Source organism: Diceros bicornis, chromosome 18 (genome assembly GCF_020826845.1).
Source record: "Diceros bicornis minor isolate mBicDic1 chromosome 18, mDicBic1.mat.cur, whole genome shotgun sequence".
Lineage (NCBI taxonomy): Eukaryota > Metazoa > Chordata > Mammalia > Perissodactyla > Rhinocerotidae > Diceros > Diceros bicornis.
Genome location: NC_080757.1, coordinates 18,355,639 through 18,380,808, shown reverse-complemented (window position 1 = coordinate 18,380,808; position 25,170 = coordinate 18,355,639). Strand labels below are relative to the sequence as shown.

At 39.1% G+C, this 25,170-nt stretch overlaps 2 protein-coding genes across 2 annotated transcripts in view; one reads left to right on the top strand and one right to left on the bottom strand.

Annotated features, from left to right (window-relative positions):
• The first annotated feature begins 3,153 nt into the window (after window positions 1-3,153).
• On the top strand, window positions 3,154-8,227 carry CRYBA1 (crystallin beta A1). The gene is made up of 5 exons (XM_058560205.1): window positions 3,154-3,213; window positions 4,224-4,342; window positions 5,539-5,680; window positions 7,358-7,500; window positions 7,950-8,227. The coding sequence occupies exons 1-5, from the start codon at window positions 3,169-3,171 to the stop codon at window positions 8,095-8,097; spliced, it is 597 nt and encodes a 198-aa protein (XP_058416188.1). The 5' UTR covers window positions 3,154-3,168; the 3' UTR covers window positions 8,098-8,227.
• A 685-nt stretch (window positions 8,228-8,912) lies between these two features.
• Window positions 8,913-25,170, bottom strand: part of NUFIP2 (nuclear FMR1 interacting protein 2) — a 30,920-nt gene continuing 14,662 nt past the window's right edge. The window contains exons 3-4 of the mRNA XM_058560204.1: window positions 19,559-19,591; window positions 8,913-17,476 (exon numbers count right to left, since the gene is read on the bottom strand). Coding sequence (XP_058416187.1) covers window positions 17,424-17,476; window positions 19,559-19,591 — 86 coding nt within the window. The 3' untranslated portion in view covers window positions 8,913-17,423. The remainder of the gene's footprint in view (window positions 17,477-19,558; window positions 19,592-25,170) is intronic.

Sequence of the window (25,170 nt, the reverse complement as noted above, 5' to 3'; positions counted from 1 at the left end):
GTAGGGGATGAATGCATGAACAAATGACCAAATAAGGGTTACCCTAAGACCCCAACTCTGTGGAGGAAGAGAAGGAAAGGTGAAGAAGAGCCACCAGCCATGGACAGCTGCTGCCTTAAGCCCTTGCACAGCCACCAGCGGGCCAGAGCCTCTCACGATCCCCAAGGTGACTCTGTCCCTTGCCAGCCGTTGATCCAGACATCACCAATTAATCAAGCAGCAGAAACGTCCTGGGGTGGTGCACTGGGCTTAGCATCAGACCTGTATATCTGGAATGTTGTGCCCAAATCTGCAAATACTTATGTATACACCAGAACTCGCCCCCTGATTTTTGGTTCTGGGGAAAGGGGCCTCCAAGGAACCCTGAGTGACAGGCTGGAGAGATTGACAGAGGGATTGGGAGAACTTTACTGGAAAAAGTTTCTTCCTCTCTCCAAGCTGTTATGAGATTTTCTACAGTATCTGTCACCCAGAAGAGAGTAGGGTAACAAGTAATAATAAACCTACCACGTGTCAGGCAGATATTATCTCCTTTTTGGGGTTGAGAGAGGCTATGTGACTTGCCCAAAGTCACCCAGCCAGAGGAGCTGGGATTTGAACCCACACCCGCCAGGCTCAAAGCCCTCCCCACCCCTTGCACCGCCCTGCTTCTCACAATAGCTGTGATGCTTGAACAACACATCTTCCCCTTCAGGGCTCCTGGGGAGGCCCACGATTCTCCTGCACTACCCTCACAAAGTACCCTGAACTTCTGGGGAGAGATCATTTTACCCTGTAGAGTATTATCGGCACAGTACCTGGGGCCTGTGAGACTGCCTTGGGTCTAAAGCAATATATTAAAAACCCAAAAAGATTTATTGGCTCCAAATTTTTTAAAGAAAACCGAAAAATTAAAATGAATAAATATTTAACAACTACAGAGAGATTTATGTTTACTAGTCAACCATGATTGAATTCAACTCTTACATAGTTATACGTAAATATAGTATAATAAAGATTCCTGAGAACACAGTGAACCATTTTTTCTGCAGTTTTATTGAGAAATAATTGACATGCATCACTGTATGTTTCATTTTTTTTCTTAATACTATCCAGAATTGTAAAAATCCTTCACATTTTTTAACAATAACAAAGAAATGTATATCCTGTAGGAGAAGTGAGGTGCATTTTGATGTGGATGGAATCTTAGGAAGGTCCTGGGGTGGCATGAGGAATCTGGAGAAGGACAGGGACAAGCACTCACGCAGAGACCTGTCCTCACCTCCCAGCTGCTGTGAGATCAAGGCCACAGCAGCCAAGGTCTGCAGCCGCCAGCCTCACCCACAGCAGCGGGGCCTCTCTGAATTTCTGTATCCCTGGTTTAAACAAAGGCCTGAGGGATGCCCGCCCAGCAGGCTGAGCCACCAAAGCTCTGGGGATCAGGGGGAACAAAAGCAGAGAGAAAGCAGAGTGCTGACGGGGCCAAAGGCCCTCGGCTGCAGGGCTATAAAGAGCAGGGCCACAGAGGAAGTGGCACCAGATGGAGACCCAGACTGTGCAGCAGGAGCTGGGTGAGTAAGGCCCTGAGGGGTGCTTGGCCCTTCCTTTCCTTCCCCTACAGAGACACGCTCAGGAGGGGGCCAGTTCCCTGCCTTGTGGTCAGAGCTTCCCAGGAAGGCTGGAGAAGGGGAACTCCAGGGGGAGGCAGCCTTCTCTTGCCACCCCAAGAGGAGTCACTTACATGGCAGTCACACTGCCCTGGCAATCATGGCTGAGAGGGGCATGGAACCCCAAGAAATGACAGGCTCCTGGGTCATGGGGAGAAGGTATGGGGGCAGGAGCTGGGAAACGCCTATTCAGAGGTTCAGAACGGGAAAATATATCACAGAGTTTACATGCATCAGTCCCTGGGCCCATACCAGCCAGAGGGAAGGGCCACAAATGGCTGTTCTGAGTCAAGAAACCTGATGCACACCTGCCTGTCTTCTTTCTTCCTTTCTCCCTCCCCCTCCCTCCTACCCTTCCTTACTTTACTCTTCCTACCATCTTTTTCTGTCTACCTAACCTCTGTGAGCCTCAGTATCCTCACCTGTAAAATAGGGATAATAATAGTACTCACCTCTTGGGCTCATTGTGAAGAATAAATGTATTAATGCATATAAAGCATTCAGAACAGGGCCTGGCATAGAGTGAGCCATCGTTAAGTATTAGCTATTATTATCCTCTTTTCTTCCTCACTTTCCTTCAATAAGTCTTTTTCAATGCTGCCTGTCCCCCTCTCATCCCCCACCCCCACCCCAACATGGGCTCAGCATGGTACTACATTAATCACTCAGGGGACCCGGCCCTGCCTTTGGGATGCTCACCCAGCACATAGTCAGTAGGAACCCAGATCACTACTGTGATGAGTGCTAGAAATCAGCAAAGAAAGCAACTCGCCGCAGGCTGGGGAAGGCAGGAAAGCCTCTCTGAGGAGGCAAGGCCAAGGCTGGGTAGGTCTAGAAGGCAAAGAAGTAGGGAGGAAATGGTAGCATGGCCATGCCCAGCCTGTCAGTTTGAGGAGCCAGGGGAAAGTGAGACCATAGTCTGGTCATACCAGGGGTCTGGACTAGATAGTTGCCAAGGAGTTTATATTGACGTATGTGAGACTGAGGCAATGCTGCCACCTGTAGGGGGGTGCCTGGAGGCCAGCAAGAGGACAAGAGCTACCTCTATCAAGAGGTCACGATGCCTGTGCAGTGCTTTATTTATTTATTTATTTTTCCCCCAAAGCCCCAGTAGATAGCTGTATGTCATAGCTGCACATCCTTCTAGTTGCTGTACGTGGGACGCGGCCTCAGCAAGGCCAGAGAAGCAGTGCATCGGTGTGCGCCGGGATCCGAACCCGGGCCGCCAGCAGCAGAGTGCGCACACTTAACAGCTAAGCCACGGGGCTGGCCCTGCCTGTGCAGTGCTTTACCTGCATTATTGCTTCTAATCCTCACAATAACTCTGCATGTAGAAGCTTTATTGATGGAAAACATCTGAGACTCAGCTAGTGAGAGGCAGGGCCAGGATCCCAACCCAAGTCTGTCTATTGGACTCCAAGCCTCCTTTACTTACCCCTGTACTGTGTCACATCATCTCCCATCCCAGAGGCCATGTCATTGGTGTGTGTTCTGTCTTCCAGAAACTCTTCCAACCACCAAGATGGCTCAAACCAACCCCTTGCCAGGGTCTGTGGGGCCGTGGAAGGTAAGTCCACCCCCATCACATGAAAATTGAGGAGTCCAACAGGGCAGGGTGTAAAATACTGCCACAGAGCAGGCCCCAGGGCTGTGCTTTTCCACTGGACAGTGACCGACCAATAAAACACCAGTTTGTAGAAGGGTCCGCCCAAGGTCCAGATGCTGTCTCGGGAAGGATCTCTCAGGCTGCCTCATTTGGACAGAAGAAGAATAACTGTGGAAGCCCATGATGGGTGGGAGATGATACCTTCTAGGTCAACTCTCTTCCACACTTAAATCATCTTAAAATAGAGCAGCTTAGAGTGGATTATGCCATAGAGAAACTGAGGGCCCAGAAATGAAGAGACATTTACCACCAGATTCCAAATAAGTGATAGGATCCAGGTCTCCTGACTCCAAACCGGAGGTTGATTGTAACCATTGCCTGAGGTGGCTGATCCTCAGGCTTTTCACTGTTTTCCCCAACAGCCCTAGTCTCTTTATTGGGTCAACTCTGAGGCCAGTTCACAGCTTGGGGAGTTGTCCTCTAGCCAGGTTCAAGAGCCAATTTCTAGTTCAAGGTATGAGAGGGGTTTATCAGAACTCTCCCTTTACTCCTCAGCTTTCTATAATGGATGTGGCTGGAAAAGCTAAGAAACAATCCACAGGGAGCCCCTGGGACTCCCAGAATCCTGGCCTCTGGGCCACACTTATGCAGGAAGCATGGCAGAATAAGAGTCCACAAGTCCTTGGTCTGTCCACTGGGCCAGCTATTGTCCCTGGTAGACCATTCCTATCATAAACCAATCCCCCTCACCTCAACCCTAGCCTGGGCATGTGAACACCACTAACCAGTGGTATTAATTCAAACCCCTTCCTACCCTGTCTACATTGGAAGAGACTTCATCAGGCATCCTGGGCTATATAGCTAGTAATGGAACACACAGGAACAGGCACAAGTTAAGCTGTTGGCCTGGGCCTCTGTTCTTCCTGGTGTACCACATTCTAGCTCTCTTTTCCCATTCAATCCCATTTCAGATAACCATCTACGACCAGGAGAACTTCCAGGGCAAGAGGATGGAGTTCACCAGCTCCTGCCCAAATGTCTCTGAGCGCAGTTTTGATAATGTCCGGTCTCTCAAGGTGGAATCTGGCGCGTGAGTATGGACCTCAGCAGAACGTCAGGCCCCTTATTTCCAGTCCCTTCAGACATGGGACCACAAAGATGGGGCTTGGGGAAGAAAGATGATCCCCCAGATTCTAATCACTTCTGGGAGAGAGGTGTCCATACTGAAGTAATCTCAAAAGAAATCACCACATGTGTACTTTAGTAACTCAAAGCTAGAAGGAACATGAAGTTCTTAGTAGCTTGATACTAGATTTGGGGTAGATTAAAGAAATATATATCACGGCCTAGGGCAGTGACAGTAATCAGATCTGTGCTTCTGGAGCCCATAGGCTGCTACCTAGGATTCTTTCAAAACAGCCACAGAACACTTGAGTTTTTCTTGCCTGCAGAAAATAGAGAGGAAACCATCCAGCTGCAGCCTCTTTACGGCTAACTCTCCTTCTGCATGTCCTGGAGCAGACACTGCCAGCTGATTTCTCAATGTGAAAAGGAATTCAACCCCAGGACTCGAGAGCCATAGTTCCTAGATAGTCTTCTAGGAGTTTCTTGTTGATGGTTAATCTCCTTGGTGGGGAAGACCCTCTCTTGTTTTGTCTTCTGACTCTTGGGAGGGTAATGAGGCCTGTATCAACCACCTGAAAACACGCAAGGAAGGACTTTCCTTTGACCTAGGCAGAACTGCCTTTGCACGTGGAGAGGCTTCCACAAGTTGCTCACCACCAAAATTGAGCTCTTCAACCCTTTAAAAGAAGTAATACTTTAAGGTGTCTCAGTACTGAGACCTGGTTGTGAAAAACTGATCTGAGGTGTTTTAATAAAAGGTATAGGTATGCACAGCAGGAGAAAGAACTCACAAAGTGACAAGGAAACAACAGACTAGTTACCCATCAGCTGCCTATTCACACCTTTGCTTCCTTAGGAAGAAGCCAATAGGTTGGCTGGAGCCAAAGCAATAGTCAGTCACTAGAACCTGAACCTGGAGCTCCAAGTACAGAATAAGGTAACTTGGAGAGAAAAGAGGTATAACTTCAGACCGACTTTAGTGATGCACATTACTCAAGCCAGTGATGTAGACCCTTTCACTGGATTATCCCAAAACAAATACCACATTTACAATACTGCTTAGTGCAGCTGCCAGCTCATTCCCCACCTCTTGTGATAAACATAGGCCACGTAGGCTCTGAACACCATGAACAAACACCACTACATACTTGTCTTTGGCAGCTGGATTGGTTATGAGCATACCAGCTTCTGTGGGCAACAGTTTATCCTGGAGAGAGGAGAATACCCTCGCTGGGATGCCTGGAGCGGGAGTAATGCCTACCACATTGAGCGCCTCATGTCCTTCCGCCCCATCTGTTCAGCTGTGAGTCTCTGAAATTTTCACTTCTGTGCACGTAGGGGATCGGGCAAGAGAGGGTGCGTATGAACTGACTCTTATGTTACTTCTCATCAGTTATGCTGAAATGTGGCAGGAAGGAAGAGAAAAGGAAAAAAGAAAAGGAAAACACTGCTCCCTCTGTTTCTAAGTCTGCCATTCGATTTTTCTCTACTAGATGACATTTTCATTAAGCTAAAAGGACCTTCTTGTAGGTGGCAGGAAATGGATACTCAAGAGCCCAGATCTTCAAAAGTCCAATAGGATAACTAGTGAAAGCACGTACCATGTCGTAAACTAAAGTAAATCCTTGGCCAGTTAAATTTCAATCTGTGTAACATTTTACTTAGAAACAGGGAGGGCCGGCCCCGTGGCTTAGCGGTTAAGTGCGCGCGCTCCGCTGCTGGTAGCCCAGGTTTGGATCCCGGGCGCACACCGACTCACTGCTTCTCCAGCCATGCTGAGGCTGCGTCCCACATACAGCAACTAGAAGGATGTGCAGCTATGACATACAACTATCTACTGGTGCTTTAGGGGGAGAAAAATAAATAAAATCTTAAAAAAAAAAAGAAACAGGGAAATGCTGAAGTAACCACCTTTCAATAAACTGGATGACTGAAGAAACAGGCACATCTTCCAGTGTCCCTTATCTTCGATTCATAACCTTCTTGTTTCTAAGACTAAGCATTATTCAATTATGCATCAGACTGAGATGCTTCTCAAGTCTCTGGAGAATTCAGGATGACCTCCAGGGGTGTGTTGAAAGTGATCGCTACTTTGGGAGTGAGACTGGACTAGAGCTTTTGCAAACATTTTTCTATATCATGTGATTTTCTCATGATTTTAGTTGTTAATGATCTCACTTTAGTTTAAAGCCTTAACAAAATTCAAGTAGTGGAGAAGGTAAGCCACACAGCACTAGATCTATAACGTACTGCCCTATCTAGATGTGTTTTCGTCTCACTTGAACTCTGTTTTTTTTCCAAGGTATAATTTACACATAGTAAAATGTACAGATCCTAACCATATATTCTCAAGAGTTTTGAAAAATACGTACACCCATGTAACCAAAACCCTGCTCAGACATAGAACAATTCCATCACCCCACAAAGTTCCCTCGTGTCCCTTTCCACAATCAATTGCTCCTCCCCACTCCCCACTTTCTATCACAGGGCTAGGTTAGCCGGTTTTTATATGTCATATAGGGTAGCCTCTGCCTTCTTACTGCTTGTGTAGTATTCATTGCCCCTACTGGACTTCAGGTTATTTCCAAAACCACACACACACACACACACACACACACACACACGCTTACTTTTCCCATTAATTTGTGGGATCTTTTTCCACATTAGTGAATATTAATCCCTTGGTTGGCTGTGTTGCCAAGTATTTTTTCCTGTTCTATTTTCTTCATTGGTCTTTCCTTGTTCCAAAGTATTATATCAGTTATTTATACGTTTTAAATGTTACGGTATTAAATTGGATTCAATAGGATTATGGGTAATTTTTCTCATAAGTCTCTGTATTGCCTGAAATATTTTTAGTCAATCATCATTTCCTTCTGTAAACCAAAAGTGTTTTGAATTTGAAAAATATGGTAATTAAAGATTAGGATGACAGCCATACACTAGTACTAAACGTTTTTTAAAAATTTCTGGATTACAGAATCATAAGGAGTCTAAGATTACTATCTTTGAGAAAGAAAACTTTATGGGACGCCAATGGGAGCTCTCTGATGACTACCCCTCTTTGCAAGCCATGGGTTGGTTCAGCAACGAAGTTGGTTCCATGAAGATACAATGTGGGGCGTAAGTGCAAAAACAGAGTTGGAGCACATTTCAATGTAACTCTTGCAGGTGTAAACCTTGTGAATAGTAACACATCAATGGTCATCTTATCAGATTTCACTCATTGACATCATATAGGCATGGCTGTCAACATGCTAGTTATTAGTAATTTTGAATTTCAAGTTCTTGGGACCAACTACCACTTAAGATCAGTTCTTTTCTCCTCCAGACATTCCTCTACGGAAGCATTTATGTTGACTACTGTTATATCTTTCTTCATGATCAAGGTTAATTTTCAACTAGTTGCAGCCATAGTGTACTCACAAACGGTACATGGCATATTTGGGATAGCTATTCTGTTCTAAGCCTAACAGCATTCTATACCTACTGTGTTGAAGAAAGAGGCTCAGGTTTTGGGGTGTTGACCAGGTTCCTAGTTTTAATAATCCAATGTGCTTTGGATTTTCTAGCTGGGTTTGCTATCAGTATCCCGGATACCGTGGGTATCAGTATATCTTGGAATGTGACCATCATGGAGGAGACTATAAACACTGGAGAGAGTGGGGTTCTCATGCTCAGACTGCCCAGATTCAATCGATGCGCCGTGTCCAAGAGTAGTGGATTAGAAGCTCCAAGTAAGAGAATTCCTCAAGCATGAGACCTTGCTAAGTAACCTAGAATGAGTTTTTTGTTCTGCTCAGACATTGCTTCCAAATGTTAGCTACTGAAATCCACAATAAATGTCATTTAAAAAAAAAAAGCTTTGTAGACTGAATTAACTACCATGCTTTATATAAATCACACTTATGTGGCTGACAATTTTTAAAAACAAGCTTCAATAAAACCCTGATTCCTCTTGTGTCTTTACAAGTCACTTACCAGGCCAAGGACAATTATTCCCTATCTCAAGTAAAGCATATAACCCAAATGTATCAGTCTCTAATAGTGACAGGGACAGTCTAGGTAAATGTTTTTTAATCTTTCCTCCTCATCCCCTACTCTAATAACGTTGATGTTAGCATTTTTTTCACCTTGTGACAAATCAATGCTAAACAAACTTATGAAGTTTCTCAAATATGCACTACCATATATTTCTACATAAAATTATGAATAAATCCAGAATCTTAGCAACTTATTCTAGTTGCTCAGCTCAATTTTGGTTTCTTACTGTGATTGGAAGAACATAAGGGTCAGTGTCATGCAAAAAGGCAGGATAGCTGCTCTCATAGCTGATTTTTCAATAAACATACCAATTCTAAGCACCTTAATAACTTGCTTGATTTTTTAAAAAAGCCATGACATATGACCATGGTACATTTAAGACAAATTATTTGTACATTTGACCCTTTGAAAAAACATCATCAGTGTCACGATCTTAGTTTTCAGTATTTTTTTAATTAAAGCACACAAAAGATAATAACACAAACACCTCAGAAACTTTAAATTTTTTTATTCAACAATGTACACTTATTGTCTCTTAATTTGATCTACAAATTTCTCAAGTTTTTTTTCCTGATAAAATAAGTAAGTCTGGGTATGGATGTAGAGTGTTTGTAATATTTAAAACACTGAACATGAAGTAAGACATCAATAAAGGAAGATCATCACGGAACTGACACTTCTTCAGAATCCATGACATCAGAAACAGCTATGGCAAATACCTAAGCATTTAGCAAAAGGGTAAATTTCTGGCCACTGTTCATTTATCTAGAAAAGGCCTATCTTTTTGACTGGGCAAAACAAACACTGAAAAAGTTAATTGGGAGAGGGAAGGAAAAACATCCTCTAACATAATTGTAGTCCACTAATTGTCCTTTCCCCAGATTAAGAGGTAACTCAGCTCCTAAGTGCCGATGCACACAAGACAAAGAAATTACTTTGCTGCTTCTCCAGTATGTTCTAAGACTGAACATAAGCGAATTACTGACAGATGCTGAGGAGTAGCCATAGCCATCTAAGATGATGTTACACTCCTGCATTTATGCCTTTTGAGGCAATGCATTATGGGCTACCTTTCGAGCCTTGACTAGTAGACTTAGTTTTTAACTGTTACTTTCAGTGAAGATAAGGAAGGGTTTTGTTGTGTTTTCAAAATCAACAACACACATCAAGAGTACACTTGATGACAGAGAAGTAACCCTCTTCTATACATAGGAAAAAGCTATAAAACAGAAATACTTCTTTTATATTTAGGAGCATGGGGAAAATACCGTTAGTATTATCTTCCACTTAAACTTATTAGCCTCTTCTACAAAGGTCCTGAAGAGATTACAAAACAATCATTTAAAAGATGATTTGACAAAACCTGACCAGTACATCTACACAATCTTTTAAGTACACATACATGTGAAGTAAAGCTATTTAGTACATGCAGACTGCAGCAATTTAACCAAATTTGCCCAATTTCTAAACTTGTTCTAATCAGCTTGGGCAATTGTTAAAAGATACACATTATCTTTAAAACAAGCTGTGCTTTGATCTTTAAACAACTGAATGATTCTAATAAGTCAATCATTCATTGAGTAAACCAAATTTATGCTAAAGCAATGAAGGTAAAAAGGTCACCCTACCCTTAATCCAGGTTTAAGACATAAAGTTGTCACAGAACTCCATGTGGCAAAGGTCCTTCCTTCATTTCAATTTAAATTACTTTTCATATCTATCTGATCAAACAAACCAAAATTTCACTGAGGAAGTTAAGAGCTTCCAACAGTTTTATAAAGCTGATAAAACTGCCCTGTTTCAAGAAAAGCCCTTTAGTAGATACAAGTCAAGCTCTCATTTAAATTGAAGTTTATTAAAATAGGTGCCAGTTTTTCTCTCTTCTAGTTCCACTGACGAGCTAGCCCAGAACTGTTAACTTTGAACCATGTTTCTAAAAATGGTAAAGCTAAGAACAGCAAAGTAATAAGGATAGATCGCTTTTGGTAACGACACACAAATTAAACTTTCAAAACATGTGCATAGCTTTATTCATCTACTTAGATCTAACCTTTTCATGGAGCTTCGGCAAAATTCGAGTGTGCAAAATGCATTTCTAAAACGTAATGCAAGCAAAGCTTTTCACATTTACACTGCAGGAAATACAGAGAAACTAACAAGTCACATTAGGGAGAGTTCAGATCTTTTTTTTTTTTAATGACAAAAATTGCACAGTTCATTATTTTGAGACAATTGTTGCAGACATAAATATTTAAAATTTTCTAAGCAAGGTGCTATAACAATAAAAAATTTTAAAGTTGGAAAGAGCCAATAACTTGGATCGTAGCTCACATAGAATTCCAAATTAAAGTGGACTCCGTTATCTCCCTAGATTTTGCAAACAATGCTTTTTATAACACTTTTTTTTTTTTTAACACTAAAGGAGACAGCAAGCTGAAACTTTTTTCAAAGCACACAAGAAATGGTGTCATCACATAACTTGAAGAAGGTGCTGCGGGGGGAGGGAACGGGAGTGAAGAATCCTTTTACTATTTCCCACTACAGAACAGCCACTAACAGACTAGGAACAAAAAAAAGAAACAACAAAAAAAGTAAATTAAATCACTTCCCCAGTTTATAAAATAGTTCCAGTTTGTGACAATATCTATAACTTTAAACAGAGAGCACCAGTTGGGTGATAGAATGAGCATGTCATACTGCATAAAAATTAGTGAGGTGGTAAGAACCATTAACTATCTCAGGCATCACTACGTGGCCTTTCCAATTTGTTTTTAATATACATGCAAGGCACATTGATATAAAAATAGATCTCTGGCCAACAAATATATTAAATAAGCAAATTAAAATTTTGGCTTTGCAATATTGGCAACATCAAAATATAACCAGATAGCTTTGGACCACATATCTTTCTCATATTCCTCCACCCAATTTGCTATTTTTTCCTCATTTTGGGTTCAATCTCCTTCAAGTTTGGGTACGTGCTTGAGAAAAGACTTCCTCTTGTCAAGTAGCATTCCTACTAAAGTTTATCTTTGCTAAGTAAAACTATACGAGAGAAGCAGAATAGTTGGGATTTTGATTAATTTCATTAAACTAAATCTGACTGGGTCAGGGCAGCATTATTTCTCCTCTGCACACAAACAAAAAATAAGTCCCCAGATTATATAGCAGACAATTGTTTTCTTTCTAAAAGACAGATCAGCAACAAACCAATGACACTACTTCCTTTAAGCCATTCTTCCCAGCTCCTGTTTTTGAGGCAGAGAGAGGGAATAACAGAAACAAAATTAAGATTTAAAACATTTTCAGTAGTAGAAGACATTTTAAGGCCAAGAAGTGTAATACGAACAGAATTTTTATTTTCCTAAGTTATCGTCCTTCAGAGGCCAATACCATAAACAGTTATTTGTACTGATTCCCTCTCAAAGAGAATTTTTAAATTCATTCACTTTTGTTAGAGTGGCTGTGCTACAGGAAAGGTATCAAAGCAATCTATAAAGGTATGGTATATAGTAATGTAAAAAGTGCATCACATTCTTGATTTTCAGTTTTTCATAGCAGCAGCAGGATTAATCCAAGACAGAAAACAGTTGTATTTTCATTCTAAAAATGCAACAATACCTAATGAAATGTATTCGAAATCATGAAAGGATCCTCTTCTATGGAGGATAAACGAAACAGGCTAATAACAAACAGGAGCAAACGAAAGGCATTCATTCATATTTACATATTAAAACCATTTTTGTTAACACCAAATCTTTACATCTAACAAAAGAAATATTTAATAAAGCAGATATTACTAAAGCAGTATCCATTTTTGGAGCCTTTGTTTAGCACCTGAGGAAAAAAGGTTATACGGAAAGCTATACAATTTACCTCAAGTTGGTTTGTTGGTCTGTAGAGTAAAACTCTGATATACAACGAATGTGAAACTAAACTGGAAAACAAATGCTTGTAGCTATTTTAATAAGGCTGTAGAAAAAGGATACTGCATTGAAAAACAAATGTAGCTATTTTAATAAGGCTGTAGAGAAGGGATACTGCAGTACTATAAAATGGCTTTAGAACTCTGGACATAAAATTTTATGGATAAACAGGGAAGTTTAATTCAGCAATCCCAACACATTTGACAATGGCTGTTCCATAGGTTTCTAGCCATAACTGCTATTTGACACTCCCAGTAATGCACAAGCAACATACCATTCATGCTTCACTGGGTGTTTTTATTATGCAGACAATTTAAAACTCTATTTATTCATAAGACCCTTCTTGAATAGCAAAACAGTGTGAAATTTAATTTAAAACTGAGTAAAGTCGTGCTTTTGAGTGGAGCCAATGATTCATCATTCTTTAAACCAGCCCAGGGTGGTCCTGGTTCCCACACCTGAATAGATTTAAGTATATTTAAAAAGAAACATTTTAAGATACTCAAAGCAGAAACCCATCTTTCTCACCATAAAAGAATCCTGGTGCTGTCGATTCATTACATTAATAAAAATAACATCAATATTAAGAACTAATGATAACCCATGTGTCTCTGCAAACTCAGAGTAGCTATTATACTTCTAGTCTTGTCCTCTGTCCCTCCCTTTTAAACAAATATCAATACTTGGGGTGGAGGGAAAGGTGAACAAATCCTACCTTCTTTTAAAATCCAGCAGTTAAATTATGGGTACGACTATTAAAAGACAATGCCCAATCAGAATCTACCTCAACTGGTGCAGCTGATCATAAAAACTATTGTCCATAATATGTATTTGTCCCACTAGTGTGTGTTTTGCAGTTAGCATAGGTATACAAGACGGATCACGTGTTACTTAAGGATATGGCCCAGTGGCATAACTATACTTATAATCCTTGGAAATGGGACTTTTAATCTATTTCTCTGAAGAAGAAAGCCTTGAAAGAATGACTCCCTCCTTATTTAGCGGAATTTAAAATCAAGTGAAGTCCTCTTCCAAATTTCCTTGCCTGTGGCCATCTGGTACACGGCATACAATTTCACACTAAATGGCTTTTTTCATATTTAAAAAACATTTATAGCAAAAGACAAACCATTAGGTTCCTCCGATAGGGTTAGCAACAAGCCCAAAAACCAAGTATGAAACTACTGCTGCTATGTAATGTTTTGTGAAGAAACATTTTGTGGACAACACTCATAATTGAAGTTTGTCATATTTTCCCTAAAAATTGTTATTTGAAAAAACAATGCAGCACTTTTTTTCCTTTATAAAGTTTTTGCAGATTCTGAGTGATGACTAGGTAAGCAGACGATTAAGGAGAACAGCACAATTCTAAAATGAAGAGAACCTCTGCAGCCATTTATTTCAAGAAAAAACAAACTGGCATTAACAAATTCCTGTTGTCTATCTCCTCCTAGAAAGTAGAGGAGGAGGAAGGGCTAACTACAGATGCTGTAAATACACTTTATGTGAAAGTTCATTACTAAAGAGGTCAGAGAAAGGCTATGCAATTAACTTCAGTTCAGCAAAGTGGGGGTGAATAAAGAAAAAGATAAATACACCCTGTCTTTTGTGGGGAAGGGGAATTATTCAAGACATCTACAAGAGTGGTATGTAACACAGAAGCCTACAATCAAGACAGATTTTTTTAAAAGAAATCTTCACCCATAATTAGTATCTTCATAGCTATTAAAAAAATAGGTCATGATTTCATTCTTAGTGCCATTTTTCAAATACTACCCTTTTAAGGATTAAAACCACCTGACTTTATTCTGTATAATGAAACAAATGGCACAAAATAAATACAAGTTCATTCTCTGAATACTAATACAAGGTCTTACGCACATTCATTTACTTACTAATTTTTAATATCTCCCTCTTTCCCTCACACACACAAGCACTCAAAACACACACACACACACACACACAACCTTTTTCAGTCTTTGTAGTGGAGGGATATTAAAAATCCCCTCTAGACTGTATTTGGTTTATGCTACAGTACTAATACTCTGAGTTGAAGGAAAAATCTTTATACCAAATAACACATTAATGTTATTTAAATGTGCTAAATTAATCACAGCTGAAGTTTGTTTAGAAGCTTACACGAAAATAATCAGAAAACAGATCAACTCTTAAGATTTTTCTTTAATAAGTGCTCTGTAAGGAATTGTGTGAGGACCTAAGGAGAAAGATTGCGACAAGTAGTTAAGTGTTACCAAACAGCACAAAGGAGATTTGTCCCGAAGTCCTGCTTGTATCTAGGCAATTAAGTCCATTAACCCAATGCCCCAAAAATACTGACAGTTAATATGATGGGGCACTAGGGTTCCCAGAAGGTTAGGAGACACTCCTAACTATATACTTCTAACCATATAATCAAGGAAATTTCAGCGGGGAAATCAAAGTGAAATGTTGCATTGTTTCATTTAGAAGTGAGACTCTCAAAAACCTTTGGACAAACAGAGAAGGGATACATTCTCTTTTTGGCTTCTCTAAACATGGAGGCCTGAGGGATATGGAAGGGAAGCAGGAAAGCAACAACAGCTTTCTCAAGATAGTTTTAAAGTAAATGTTGCTTCTAAATTAAAAAGCCCAATTCAGACAGGGGCTGGGTTTTTTTTTTCCTTTTTAAATATGTATTAATTCAACCTCTGTATGTCACAAACCCAAAAAGTTTCTTGTGAGTTGTGAGACAGAAGAGCTTTAAAATTCCAGGCAAGCAAAATGCATGTTTGAAAAAAGGAGGGTGGGAGGTGGATATCTGGCCCTAAGGCGACAAGTGGTTACACAAGGCAATTGAACACACAGCAGAACTTTAAAACCTATAAAACAAACTGGAGTCTTTTTTTCCTTTAATCAATCTTATATCTTTTTTTTTTTTAACTTTTTGAAAATTTTTATTTAAAAAAAAAAACACAAAAACACAGACTTCTTTCACTTCAGTATGTGGTATGTTGCATTTTCCAGTTTGTTCAATGCTTTAAAGCTCAAGGATGCCTCTGCTTTCAATTGTACATGGGCCTGAAGCATCCTAGCTTTTGGCAAGCAGGCAGGAGACTCAACAAAAATCAAAATAGGAACAAGGCAGACTAAATGCAGGGCACATCTGTAAACATATTATACATTTGAAAATTACAATATCAGTAAAAGTGATACAGTTTACAGGTGAAATGAAACTATCTGGAACTGGCCTACCACAAGTTTCTGAACCTGGACTGATACAATAAGTTATTATATATATATATTATGTATAAAAAGTTTTGTTTACATCAAGTGGAATTGGCAATCCATGCTTATACTTTTAAAATCTAAGCAGGGCAGAAATCCAGACTACAAAGATATTTTCTCTACTCTATGTTGAATCCAACAGCTTCTTTCACAAACTACTTATTAAAAGCCTCAAATAATCAACAAAACAAGAAAACTCATCCATACTACAGTCGCTCAAAACTGGACATTTCTTAAGCAAAGGGGTTGAGCAAAAGTAGTTACTTTCTCCCCAAACACCCCAGGGGATCCAGTCTACTTTTATTAGAAGACTACACCTCTCTATATAAATGCCCTGCTATTTTAACCTGTATTTGACATACATGGATATACTAATTTCTGTGTGTGTGATGTGATGCTATGTCAGGCCAGAGAACTTGTTTTTATGCCACTAACATCACCCAATCTTAAATTGGACCCTTGGTTTCTGTGCACACACACACAAAATTTATTTTAGCATGCTATTTACAAGCTGCAGTGCAACAGGATGGCAATGTGATGTTAAGACAGGGCTAATGCTCTTCTCTGCCCAAAAGAAAATTTCCAGAATTTCACATTATTTTCCTTAAAACACCCATTTTGCTCTAGTAATAAAATATATTTATTAAGATATAATTAGAAGCTAATAAGCTCAGAAGTATAGTTTGCATGAAAACACATCTTCTATAGGCAGGGTTTATTACCTCCTCACTGGCTAAAAACACAAAAAGTTTTAAAGTTTTCATGGAATTTTTTCTTCCCCTTTTAGATATTTCTGAGAAATTAAAAGAGAATTTACAGAAAGGTACGGAAGTTTCTCTCTAGATGTTTGATGAAAAACAAGGAAAACAGCACATTTAGTGTTAGTGACAGAGAGCAAGTCTGGAGCACCTACAGTTGAAAAGCAGAATATATTTTTGCTCCCACTTACACAATTACATTAAAATATGGGCACAGGAATATTTTTCCATATTAAATATCTAAAGCCAATTGTTTGTTCTGTAACTTTTCTTTAAATGACACTCATGGATTCTTCACTTGTTAAAGTCCAATATGAAACGAAAGCCAAGTGAACTATGTACCACCAACTATTCCAGAATTGTAGAACTTCAATGCCCTCCCTTATCCCCACCCCACAAAAAATAAAAGGAAAGAAAATATTTCCCCAACACCCCACAGAGGCTGCTTAATTCCTGGCAAGACATGCAAATCATATTCGCTAAAAAAATACACCCCTGCAAACTTCAAGGCATTTATCCAGCATTCTCGCAGGACTCAAAGTATAACCAAAAGATCAAGGGAGGAGTGGGGGAAAACGTTGAATCATTCTGGGTTCCCCGTGATTAGTGTATCACTTTAGTCACAGAACAAGATACAGAGATCTTTTAAGTGGATTTGCCTTTCCAGTGGGTCATTTGTTGCCCAAGTTGATGACAGCAGGAACTTTAGAACCACGCTTGTTAATAAGTCTGTATTCATTAATCACTTGCATTCACACTTAAAAACAAAAACTAACAAAAGCAAGAAAAAAAACTATTCAGTACCGGAGATTAAATAACCATGTGTAGTCTCTTGAAATAAATTTGATTCCTTAAAAAGTCTAATTACTTTCAGTTGCCTTTTTTTAAATAACTATATATATATATGTATATATATATATTTGTATATATTATCCTGTGATTCTACTTATGGTTCCTCTGCTGCGTTGAAGATCTAGGAGCATAAAAGCCTTGTGTCCCCCATGAACGGTGGCTCTAATGCTGCAGAAAGGTTACAAATAGGCAGTCTGGTCCTTCATTGATCTGGACTATCCATGGCTTCATTGTAAGTGATTATCCTTTTGGGATCTGGAGGGAAGGTTAAAAAATAAATACATTAATAAAAATAAAGTCTGGAATCCCAAACAAAATGTCTATGCTCCAATAACAAATTCCAAATAACCATCATCATTTAAACTGCCCCCTTTTTTATGAACACACAATTTAAAGACCATTTCCTCCTTGTATTAACATGTGTCATTCACTTTTGCTCAACCCAGCACCCCACTGGATTTCCTCTAGCCAGTGAGGGCTTCAACACCTACAGATTAGAAAGTGTTGAGTTCAGTTCACAAGGGTTTTCTTTGTTTTTCTCCTGATTCTACAAGTAGTACATTAAAAATAGCAAAGAAAAAAGCTTAAGTTGTCAATAATCCAATACTAAAATAAATATTTTCTTTTGTTTTCCTCAGCAAAATGAAGTCAAAATTTATTTTAATCAGTGTGGATTGTCTAGTATGGAATTGTTCAAGTAACATCTAGAACCAAAAACTTCAGGTTAAGCCAGTTTGGCAAAACTACCAGTTCAGTCCTACTCATGACTTATTTCTTCCTTCTTCCTAATTTCCCATAGCATGACCAGCCTTTATTCCCGGCAATAGCAAAAGCCTCTGGATCTCCTGGATTCAAAGTATAACAGTCAGAATATGTCCGGGCAAAGACTCTAGCATTATTCTAAAATCCTATTATTTAGCTGTATGCTCCCCTGTTCCGGATAGGTGATGATTTTATTACATACTATTTCTACCTATCATAATAACTTTTTAAAGTATACACGCTTTAATAAGAAATAGGAAACCAATAAAACTTGTTAGCTAATGGAAAAGTATAAAGGCCTGAAAATAATACTGAAGAATGTAAGCTCACCTCAGCCTAAGAGTCGATCTAATTTAGTCCAGAAATAATATATTATCTTTTCTAGGACTCCAAGGGCCATACACTAAGCACCCTGCCATGAAGATAATGCTCGTTCTGATTAGTTAATAGCCATTTTAGAGTAAAAACAGGTAGGTCTACTTTTGCAGGCTATATTTTCTAGTCTATCTTTTTTTCAATTGTGTTTGAATAAGAAGGTACACAGAAAGCAACCCAAAACAATTTAAGAGTTTGCTAGTTATCTTTACGCCACAGCTGTGTTAAACAAAAAAGACCTGGTCTAAAAATAAGAGGCGGAAGAAAAGGCAATGGTGGAAATCAGGGAAACCTACATTCTAGTCCTGCCACTTTCTAGCTTATATAGTAACCTCTCTGGGCCTCAGTTTCCTAACTGTAAAATAAGAAGATAGAAGAGAATTTCTAACATCTTTCAAGTTCTGAAATTCTAGGAATTTCACATTCATCTGAAATTCACTAGCAAAGTGGATGGGAAGTGGGATACAATCCAGTTATAGGATTCTGAAAGCCCAAATCCATTAGTGACTAGTTCTACAAATCAAAACTCTCATTTTATTTCAGGTATTCCACAACTACCATATTTTAATATGCTTGGAAAGAAGGCACACAATAATTAGGAAAACCAATTTCAATTTTTTGAAAATTTCAAATAATCCAGATGTGGATTATCCAGTCCCTCTGCCCTCCTGCTATTCTACATCTTGTTTGGGGTGGGGGTGGGGGATGCGGGGGCAGAGAGGAAGCTGATTTGGTATTCTTTAGATTTCTAATCATCTTTTCAGAGAATATACAGCCCAAATAAGGTTTCGGAAACAGCTAATATTTTTCTGAACCAAGAATTTCAGTTCTTAGGCTACCCGCTGTCTACTACACAAATGCAGATAAAGACTGGCCATAAGTGGAAACACTTATTCATGCTGGTTTCCTAGATTGAAAATATTTATGGTCTGTCTTACTTTCATAATCGGGGGGAAAAAATATTTACCTTCTTCACCTAGCAGGTAAAGAGTACTTTCATATATTCTTTTCACTTACAGTGTTACCCTGTCCTTAGCAGTCCTGGTATGGCAGCTAGTACTTTTTGACTGCAGGTATTAAATAACTCAAAATACAAAGCTATTCATCTGATAGGCCACTATTCATATCATTCCCACCCAAAAATAATGGACGGTAATCAGAGATTAGTACTAACATTTCAGGTAACCTAACCATTCTTACCTTGCTTCTGCAAATTCCAAACTGATTCCATTTCTATAAAAGAAAAAAAAAGAATTATTTTATACACTAAGTTTTGTAGAGCAAAGTTTAAAGCTATGCTTTTCACTTTAAATCTAAAAAACCTAGACTGGTTATTGCTGAGCTGGAGGTGGGGTTGAAATAGTATAATTTTTTGAAGCTCAGATAAAACACTCATATTTTCCTATACCTCTTAAGGGTGTCATTCAGATTGCCTTAAGTGTTGATTATAGAAATTATCATCAGTAATCAAATTGAGAATAATTCTGTCTACACATATAGCAAAGATAGGCAGAAGCATGCTATAGAGAAAATATTTCTTTTGACAGCTCATTGTTATTAAAAAACACCAAGTATTTTTTGCTAACCCATCACACCTCAGCGAGGTGCCCAAGTCTTCTGAATGAAGTACTCATCAAATCTTATTAAGCTTGATGCTTAAAATGCCTTATTAAAATTTTACTTAACTCTTTGCTATAGGTAAGTGGTTCTGTTCTTCAAACCATCTACTCTTATTTTATCCCCTAAGGACGAAATGCCAATTCATACTCATTTACTAATAATACACAATCCTCATTTGCCCCAGTTCCATTCAAATGTACCTATCTTACAATAAGAAAAATATATACATGATCAAATTATAGTGACACAGAGAAAAAGCAAGAAAAACTATATCTGAAAGCACACAAGAAAGCTTCACAGAAGGGATATTTGAAGTCTTGATGAATAAGACAAGTTAACTATCACACCATGAGAACCTAAGAATTGGACCTTGAAAGGAAATACTCTACTAGAAGATTTTTTTTTAATTATTTATTTTTTCCCCCAAAGCCCCAGTAGATAGTTGTATGTCATAGATGCACATCGTTCTAGTTGCTGTATGTGGGACGCGGCCTCAGCATGGCCCGACAAGCGGTGCGTCGGTGCGCGACCGGGATCCGAACCCTGGCCGCCAGAAGCAGAGAGCGCGCACTTAACCGCTAAGCCAAGGGGCCGGCCCTCTACTAGGAGATTAATGCAAACGAAAACTACTTAGTAACAGGAAAGAACTATAACTAACACTGAAAATAAGTGGTCTTCTCATGGCCATACAGCTACCATTTTGAAAAGACAAAAAGGTGATTTTATTTTGTATAATTGTATTCTGTGTAATTGTATTCTATATAATTTATCCGCAACCAATTACAGTTAAAGAAAAATAAAATTGGAGGTCATTAAGATAGGCTATATCTTGGGGCCTGCCCGGTGGCGCAAACAGTTAAGTGCGCGCGCTCCGCCGCAGCGGCCCAGGGTTTGCAGGTTCGGATCCCGGGCGCATATCAACACACTGCTTGTTGAGCAATGCTGTGGCGGCGTCCCATATAAAGTAGAGGAAGATGGGCACGGACGTTAGCTCAGGGCCAGTCTTCCTCAGCAAAAAGAGGAGGATCAGCATGGATGTTAGCTCAGGGCTGATCTCTCTCTCTCTCTCTCACTCACACACTCACACACACCCGGCAATCAGTAATTCCCTGATTAAACAAAGATTGGGAACAATGCACTGGTTGACACTTGGTCCAAGAGCTTAGTTGGAACCTATGGCCTTTAAATTGCTGGGCAGGGCCGGCCACGTGGCTTAGTGGTTAGGTTAAGTGCGAGCGCTCCGCTACTGGCGGCCCCGATTCGGATCCTCGACGTGCACCGATGCACCACTTGTCCAGCCATGCTGGGGTGGCGTCCCACATGCAGCAACTGGAAGGATGTGCAACTATGGTATATAGCTGTCTGTTGGGGTTTTGGGGAGAAAAAAGGAAAAACAAAAAGGAGGAGGACTGGCAATAGATGTTAGCTCAGGGCCGGTCTTCCTCAGCTAAAAAGAGGAGGATTGGCATGGATGTTAGCTCAGGGCTGATCTTCCTCACAAAAAAAAAATAAATAAATAAATTGCTGGGCAGATGCCCATCCAAAGCTGGGCAGGAAAATTGCCCTCTCCTAAGAGGTCTAGGAAGGGGAGAGAATTGTAATCAATCTAATCCAGAAAAAAAGAAGACATATGAGGAAGGGAATTCTAGTCCTGTAGCTCATATCTATCACTCCAATATAATGTCTGATTCCATTAGTTTCAGACAATTAAGAATAGCTGAAATAGTCGTTAGAGCTGTTATCCTACAAATTTCTGTATCTCAGAATGGCTTATTTTAAGAAGCCCATAGATAAGCCTTTCCTTGGTTAACCTGACTATAAAAAAAATTAATCCAACACAACTAACATTTTTCCCTGCAGTCAAAGTACTGTAATGTCTCATTTTACAACAAACAAATTCCTGAGTTCTGTATACACAGATTACTTGATGCTCATTATTGTATGTTTGCTTCATGCAAAGACAAATTTCTATTTGGTTGTATGTTGAGGAAAAAAATGTAACAATCAAATTGTTCATCTTAGCCTGCCTATGCTATAACATTTCCATTTCTCTTCCCCATTGCAAACCTCAACCTCCCCTCCCCTTTTTCTTTGGGGGGGGGGGCTACACTCAAGAGTCACAGTAGCAATCATACTACTTTAAAAGCAAAACAAACATACAAATCTTAGAATACAGACAAAAATAACTATTTGCAAACACCCCATTTCTTTAACGGACTGAAGATATATCCTTAGCTAAAACTAGAACATTCAGCTTTAGGTTTTACTCTAATATGACAGATTTTAAATGATTTCTGGTAAGAAAGTTTTATTACCCTCAAATATGGACTCTGAAGTAATGAATTTGATTATGACTTTTGAGGAGGGAAAAGGAAATGTATGACCTAGCTAAAAAATTAGCCATGGGCCGGCCTAGCTTCTAGCCAAGAAATAAATCAGTATTATCTGAAGTGCTCAACTGAGAAATGAACACAATTCTCTTTCCCATTATTTAATATTAATTACTTCTTAACTAGTAGCAACTTGATTTCCTTGATTAGAATTTAAAAGTTTCCATGAAACTCAAAGATTGTAAAGAAGGGGAAATAAGTATTGTTTGCATGGTTATATGCCATGCTTAAACAACCTTAAGACTAACAAGAAGCTAGTGATAGAGCACAAATAGGAAAGGAGTGAATTACATTTTGCCCTCTTTAGTTTACAAAACTCTCTCTATTCACATTCTAAATACGAAATAAGTTACTCTGTGTAATTTGTTTCAACTATCACAAGAGAAGCTGAACAAATGAATAGCATAAAGGTTACATAAGGCACATTCAACTATACAAAATCATAATACAGTAATTAATCTTTTTACTTTTAATACTGCCCTCTTCTACAACCCCCCCCCAAATCTTTAACTTCCCAATTCTTTTCAAAGAGGGATCACAGAATTATGTAAACACTTATTGAGAAATGGCCACAGGGCCAAACCTGCTAACCAACCTGCTTTTTGCTCTTAAGATACACCAAAGTAGGCAATTTTGTTATAATTCTGGAATTCAGACCTCCACCATCCAAATTTGAAATTTTACTATATCAAAATTTTCAAATATTTAGTTATGCCACTCGTCAAATGAAAAAAACTTAACATTAAATTTTCTAAAGCAGACTACTTTCTACATAGCTCCCTATCACAATGCTTTCTATAATAAATGTCCAATTACCTATAAATTCTTAACTCCAAGTGGATTAAACAGTAATATTTAGGGGCTAAGGACAGATGCAAAAACACAAAGAAAGGCTGCGCCTCTATGAGCTTGTAGACTAGGCAGCTTTTCTAGGTAGAAGCATCAGCACGAACAAAGTTGGCAGTATTAAAAATCAAGTTGTGCTAGAGCAGGCATCAGCAAACTGGGTTCTACTCACCACGTTTTTGCAAATAAAGTTTTACTGGAACAGAGCCACACCCACTATATACATTATCTATGGCTGCTTTTGTGTACAAGGCAGAATCAAGTAACCAGTACCTGCAACAACACAGACCCTATGGCTCACAAAGCCTAAAACATTTACTATCTGATCCTTTATACAAAAAGTTTGCTGACCCATGCTTTAGCGGTCACAAGTGATTTAGTAAGGCTGAAGTCACTGAGAGGAAAAGATTTAGACAAAGAACAACACTATTCAGGGAACAGAGCTGAAAGTCACTAAGAATGAAGATTTAGAGAAAGAAAGAAGCTATCCTGCTATTCAGGAGACAGAGCACAAAGGCATACATTAAGTAAAGTTTATTATCTAATCATATAGGTGAAGGGAAGACACTGAAGAAATCTGAGGTTATTGTACTAAATATTAATAATGATTCTTAAAGGCAACCGAAGAGAATGGATGAAATGACAATACAGAAAAAGAGCTCAGTAAATGTTACTGCAAAAATGAAGAAATTGGGACAGCTGTATTAGAGATGAAAAAGAAAAAAAATGGAGATGTTAAGAGACAGGATCCATATAACCTAACAATAAGAGTTATTATATGTTAATTTACTGAGAGGGAAGGCAGGAAAGAAAGAGAAACTTTTGGAAAAAAATGAATTCAGTTTTATATACATAGAATTGGAGTGAGGATGTTGAATTATATGTGTTCTGAACTCAGAGTAAAAGCAGCTGAAGAAGTTTTAAGCTTAATACACAGCGAAAGAACAGGATGCAATTACCCAGAGAAGTTTGAGTAGCATGAAAAGGGGACTAAAGGAACATCAACATTTGAAGAAAAGAGAATGATACCAGAAAGGTACTTAAGATGTAGAAAGTAGAAAAATGGATGGAGTTAAGAAAATGAAAACTAGAGAATTTAGGGAGGGAGTGTTCATCTACTGCAATTTTTACCCAAAGTTAAGATACTTGTAACTTTCTAGTCACCTATCCCTTTTTCTCTAGCCCAGTGCGATCACCCTGGTTCAAGCAGTGGTAGCAGCAGTATCTTACAAATATTTCTGCAGTTGTCTTTTTTTTTTTTATAATTTTATTTATTTTTTCCCCCAAAGCCCCAGTAGATAGTTGTATGTCATAGTTGCACATCCTTCTAGTTGCTGTATGTGGGACGCGGCCTCAGCGTGGCCGGCGAAGCGGTGAGTTGGTGTGCGCCCAGGATCTGAACCCGGGCCGCCAGCAGCGGAGCGCGCGCACTTAACCGCTAAGCCATGGGGCCGGCCCTGCAGTTGTCTTTTAACTGGCCTCTTTTGCCATTAATCAAGCCTCACTTTCTATCTTGTACATCATGGCTATCATTCTCATCCTTTAAAAATATAAATCTGAAAATGGTCACACTGCTTGAAATATTTCAGTGGATTCTCATTGCTTACAGGGAGACTGGATCTGTGTTTGTCTTGTATAAAACTTATTTCTAGCATTTGACACAGTAGCTGGTACACCAATAAATAAATTAGATGACTAAGTTAAAGATTTTTTAATTTGCACCATTCACCCTCCTTGAAACAAACTGAATGATGGGCAATCTTCAAAAACTATTCCATTTCCTCCACCTAAAATATTCTGATTCTCCTTGTACAATAAATAAGCCAACTTTCACTTCTTTTCTGAATCCTAACTACCCTCCCCTGACTCTGCCACCCACCTTGGTGGTTTCTCTATGCTCCAAATGCATTTTATGTTTTTTTCTACAGACCAATTACAATAGTAATATATTTCTTT

Excerpts from the sequence above, each read along its gene's own strand:
- CRYBA1 (XM_058560205.1), top strand. The coding sequence starts at position 3,169 with ATGGCTCAAACCAACCCCTTGCCAGGGTCTGTGGGGCCGTGGAAG. Across the intron at positions 3,214-4,223 it reads GGTCTGTGGGGCCGTGGAAG|ATAACCATCTACGACCAGGA; the intron begins GTAAGTCCACCC and ends ATCCCATTTCAG. Across the intron at positions 4,343-5,538 it reads CTCAAGGTGGAATCTGGCGC|CTGGATTGGTTATGAGCATA; the intron begins GTGAGTATGGAC and ends TGTCTTTGGCAG.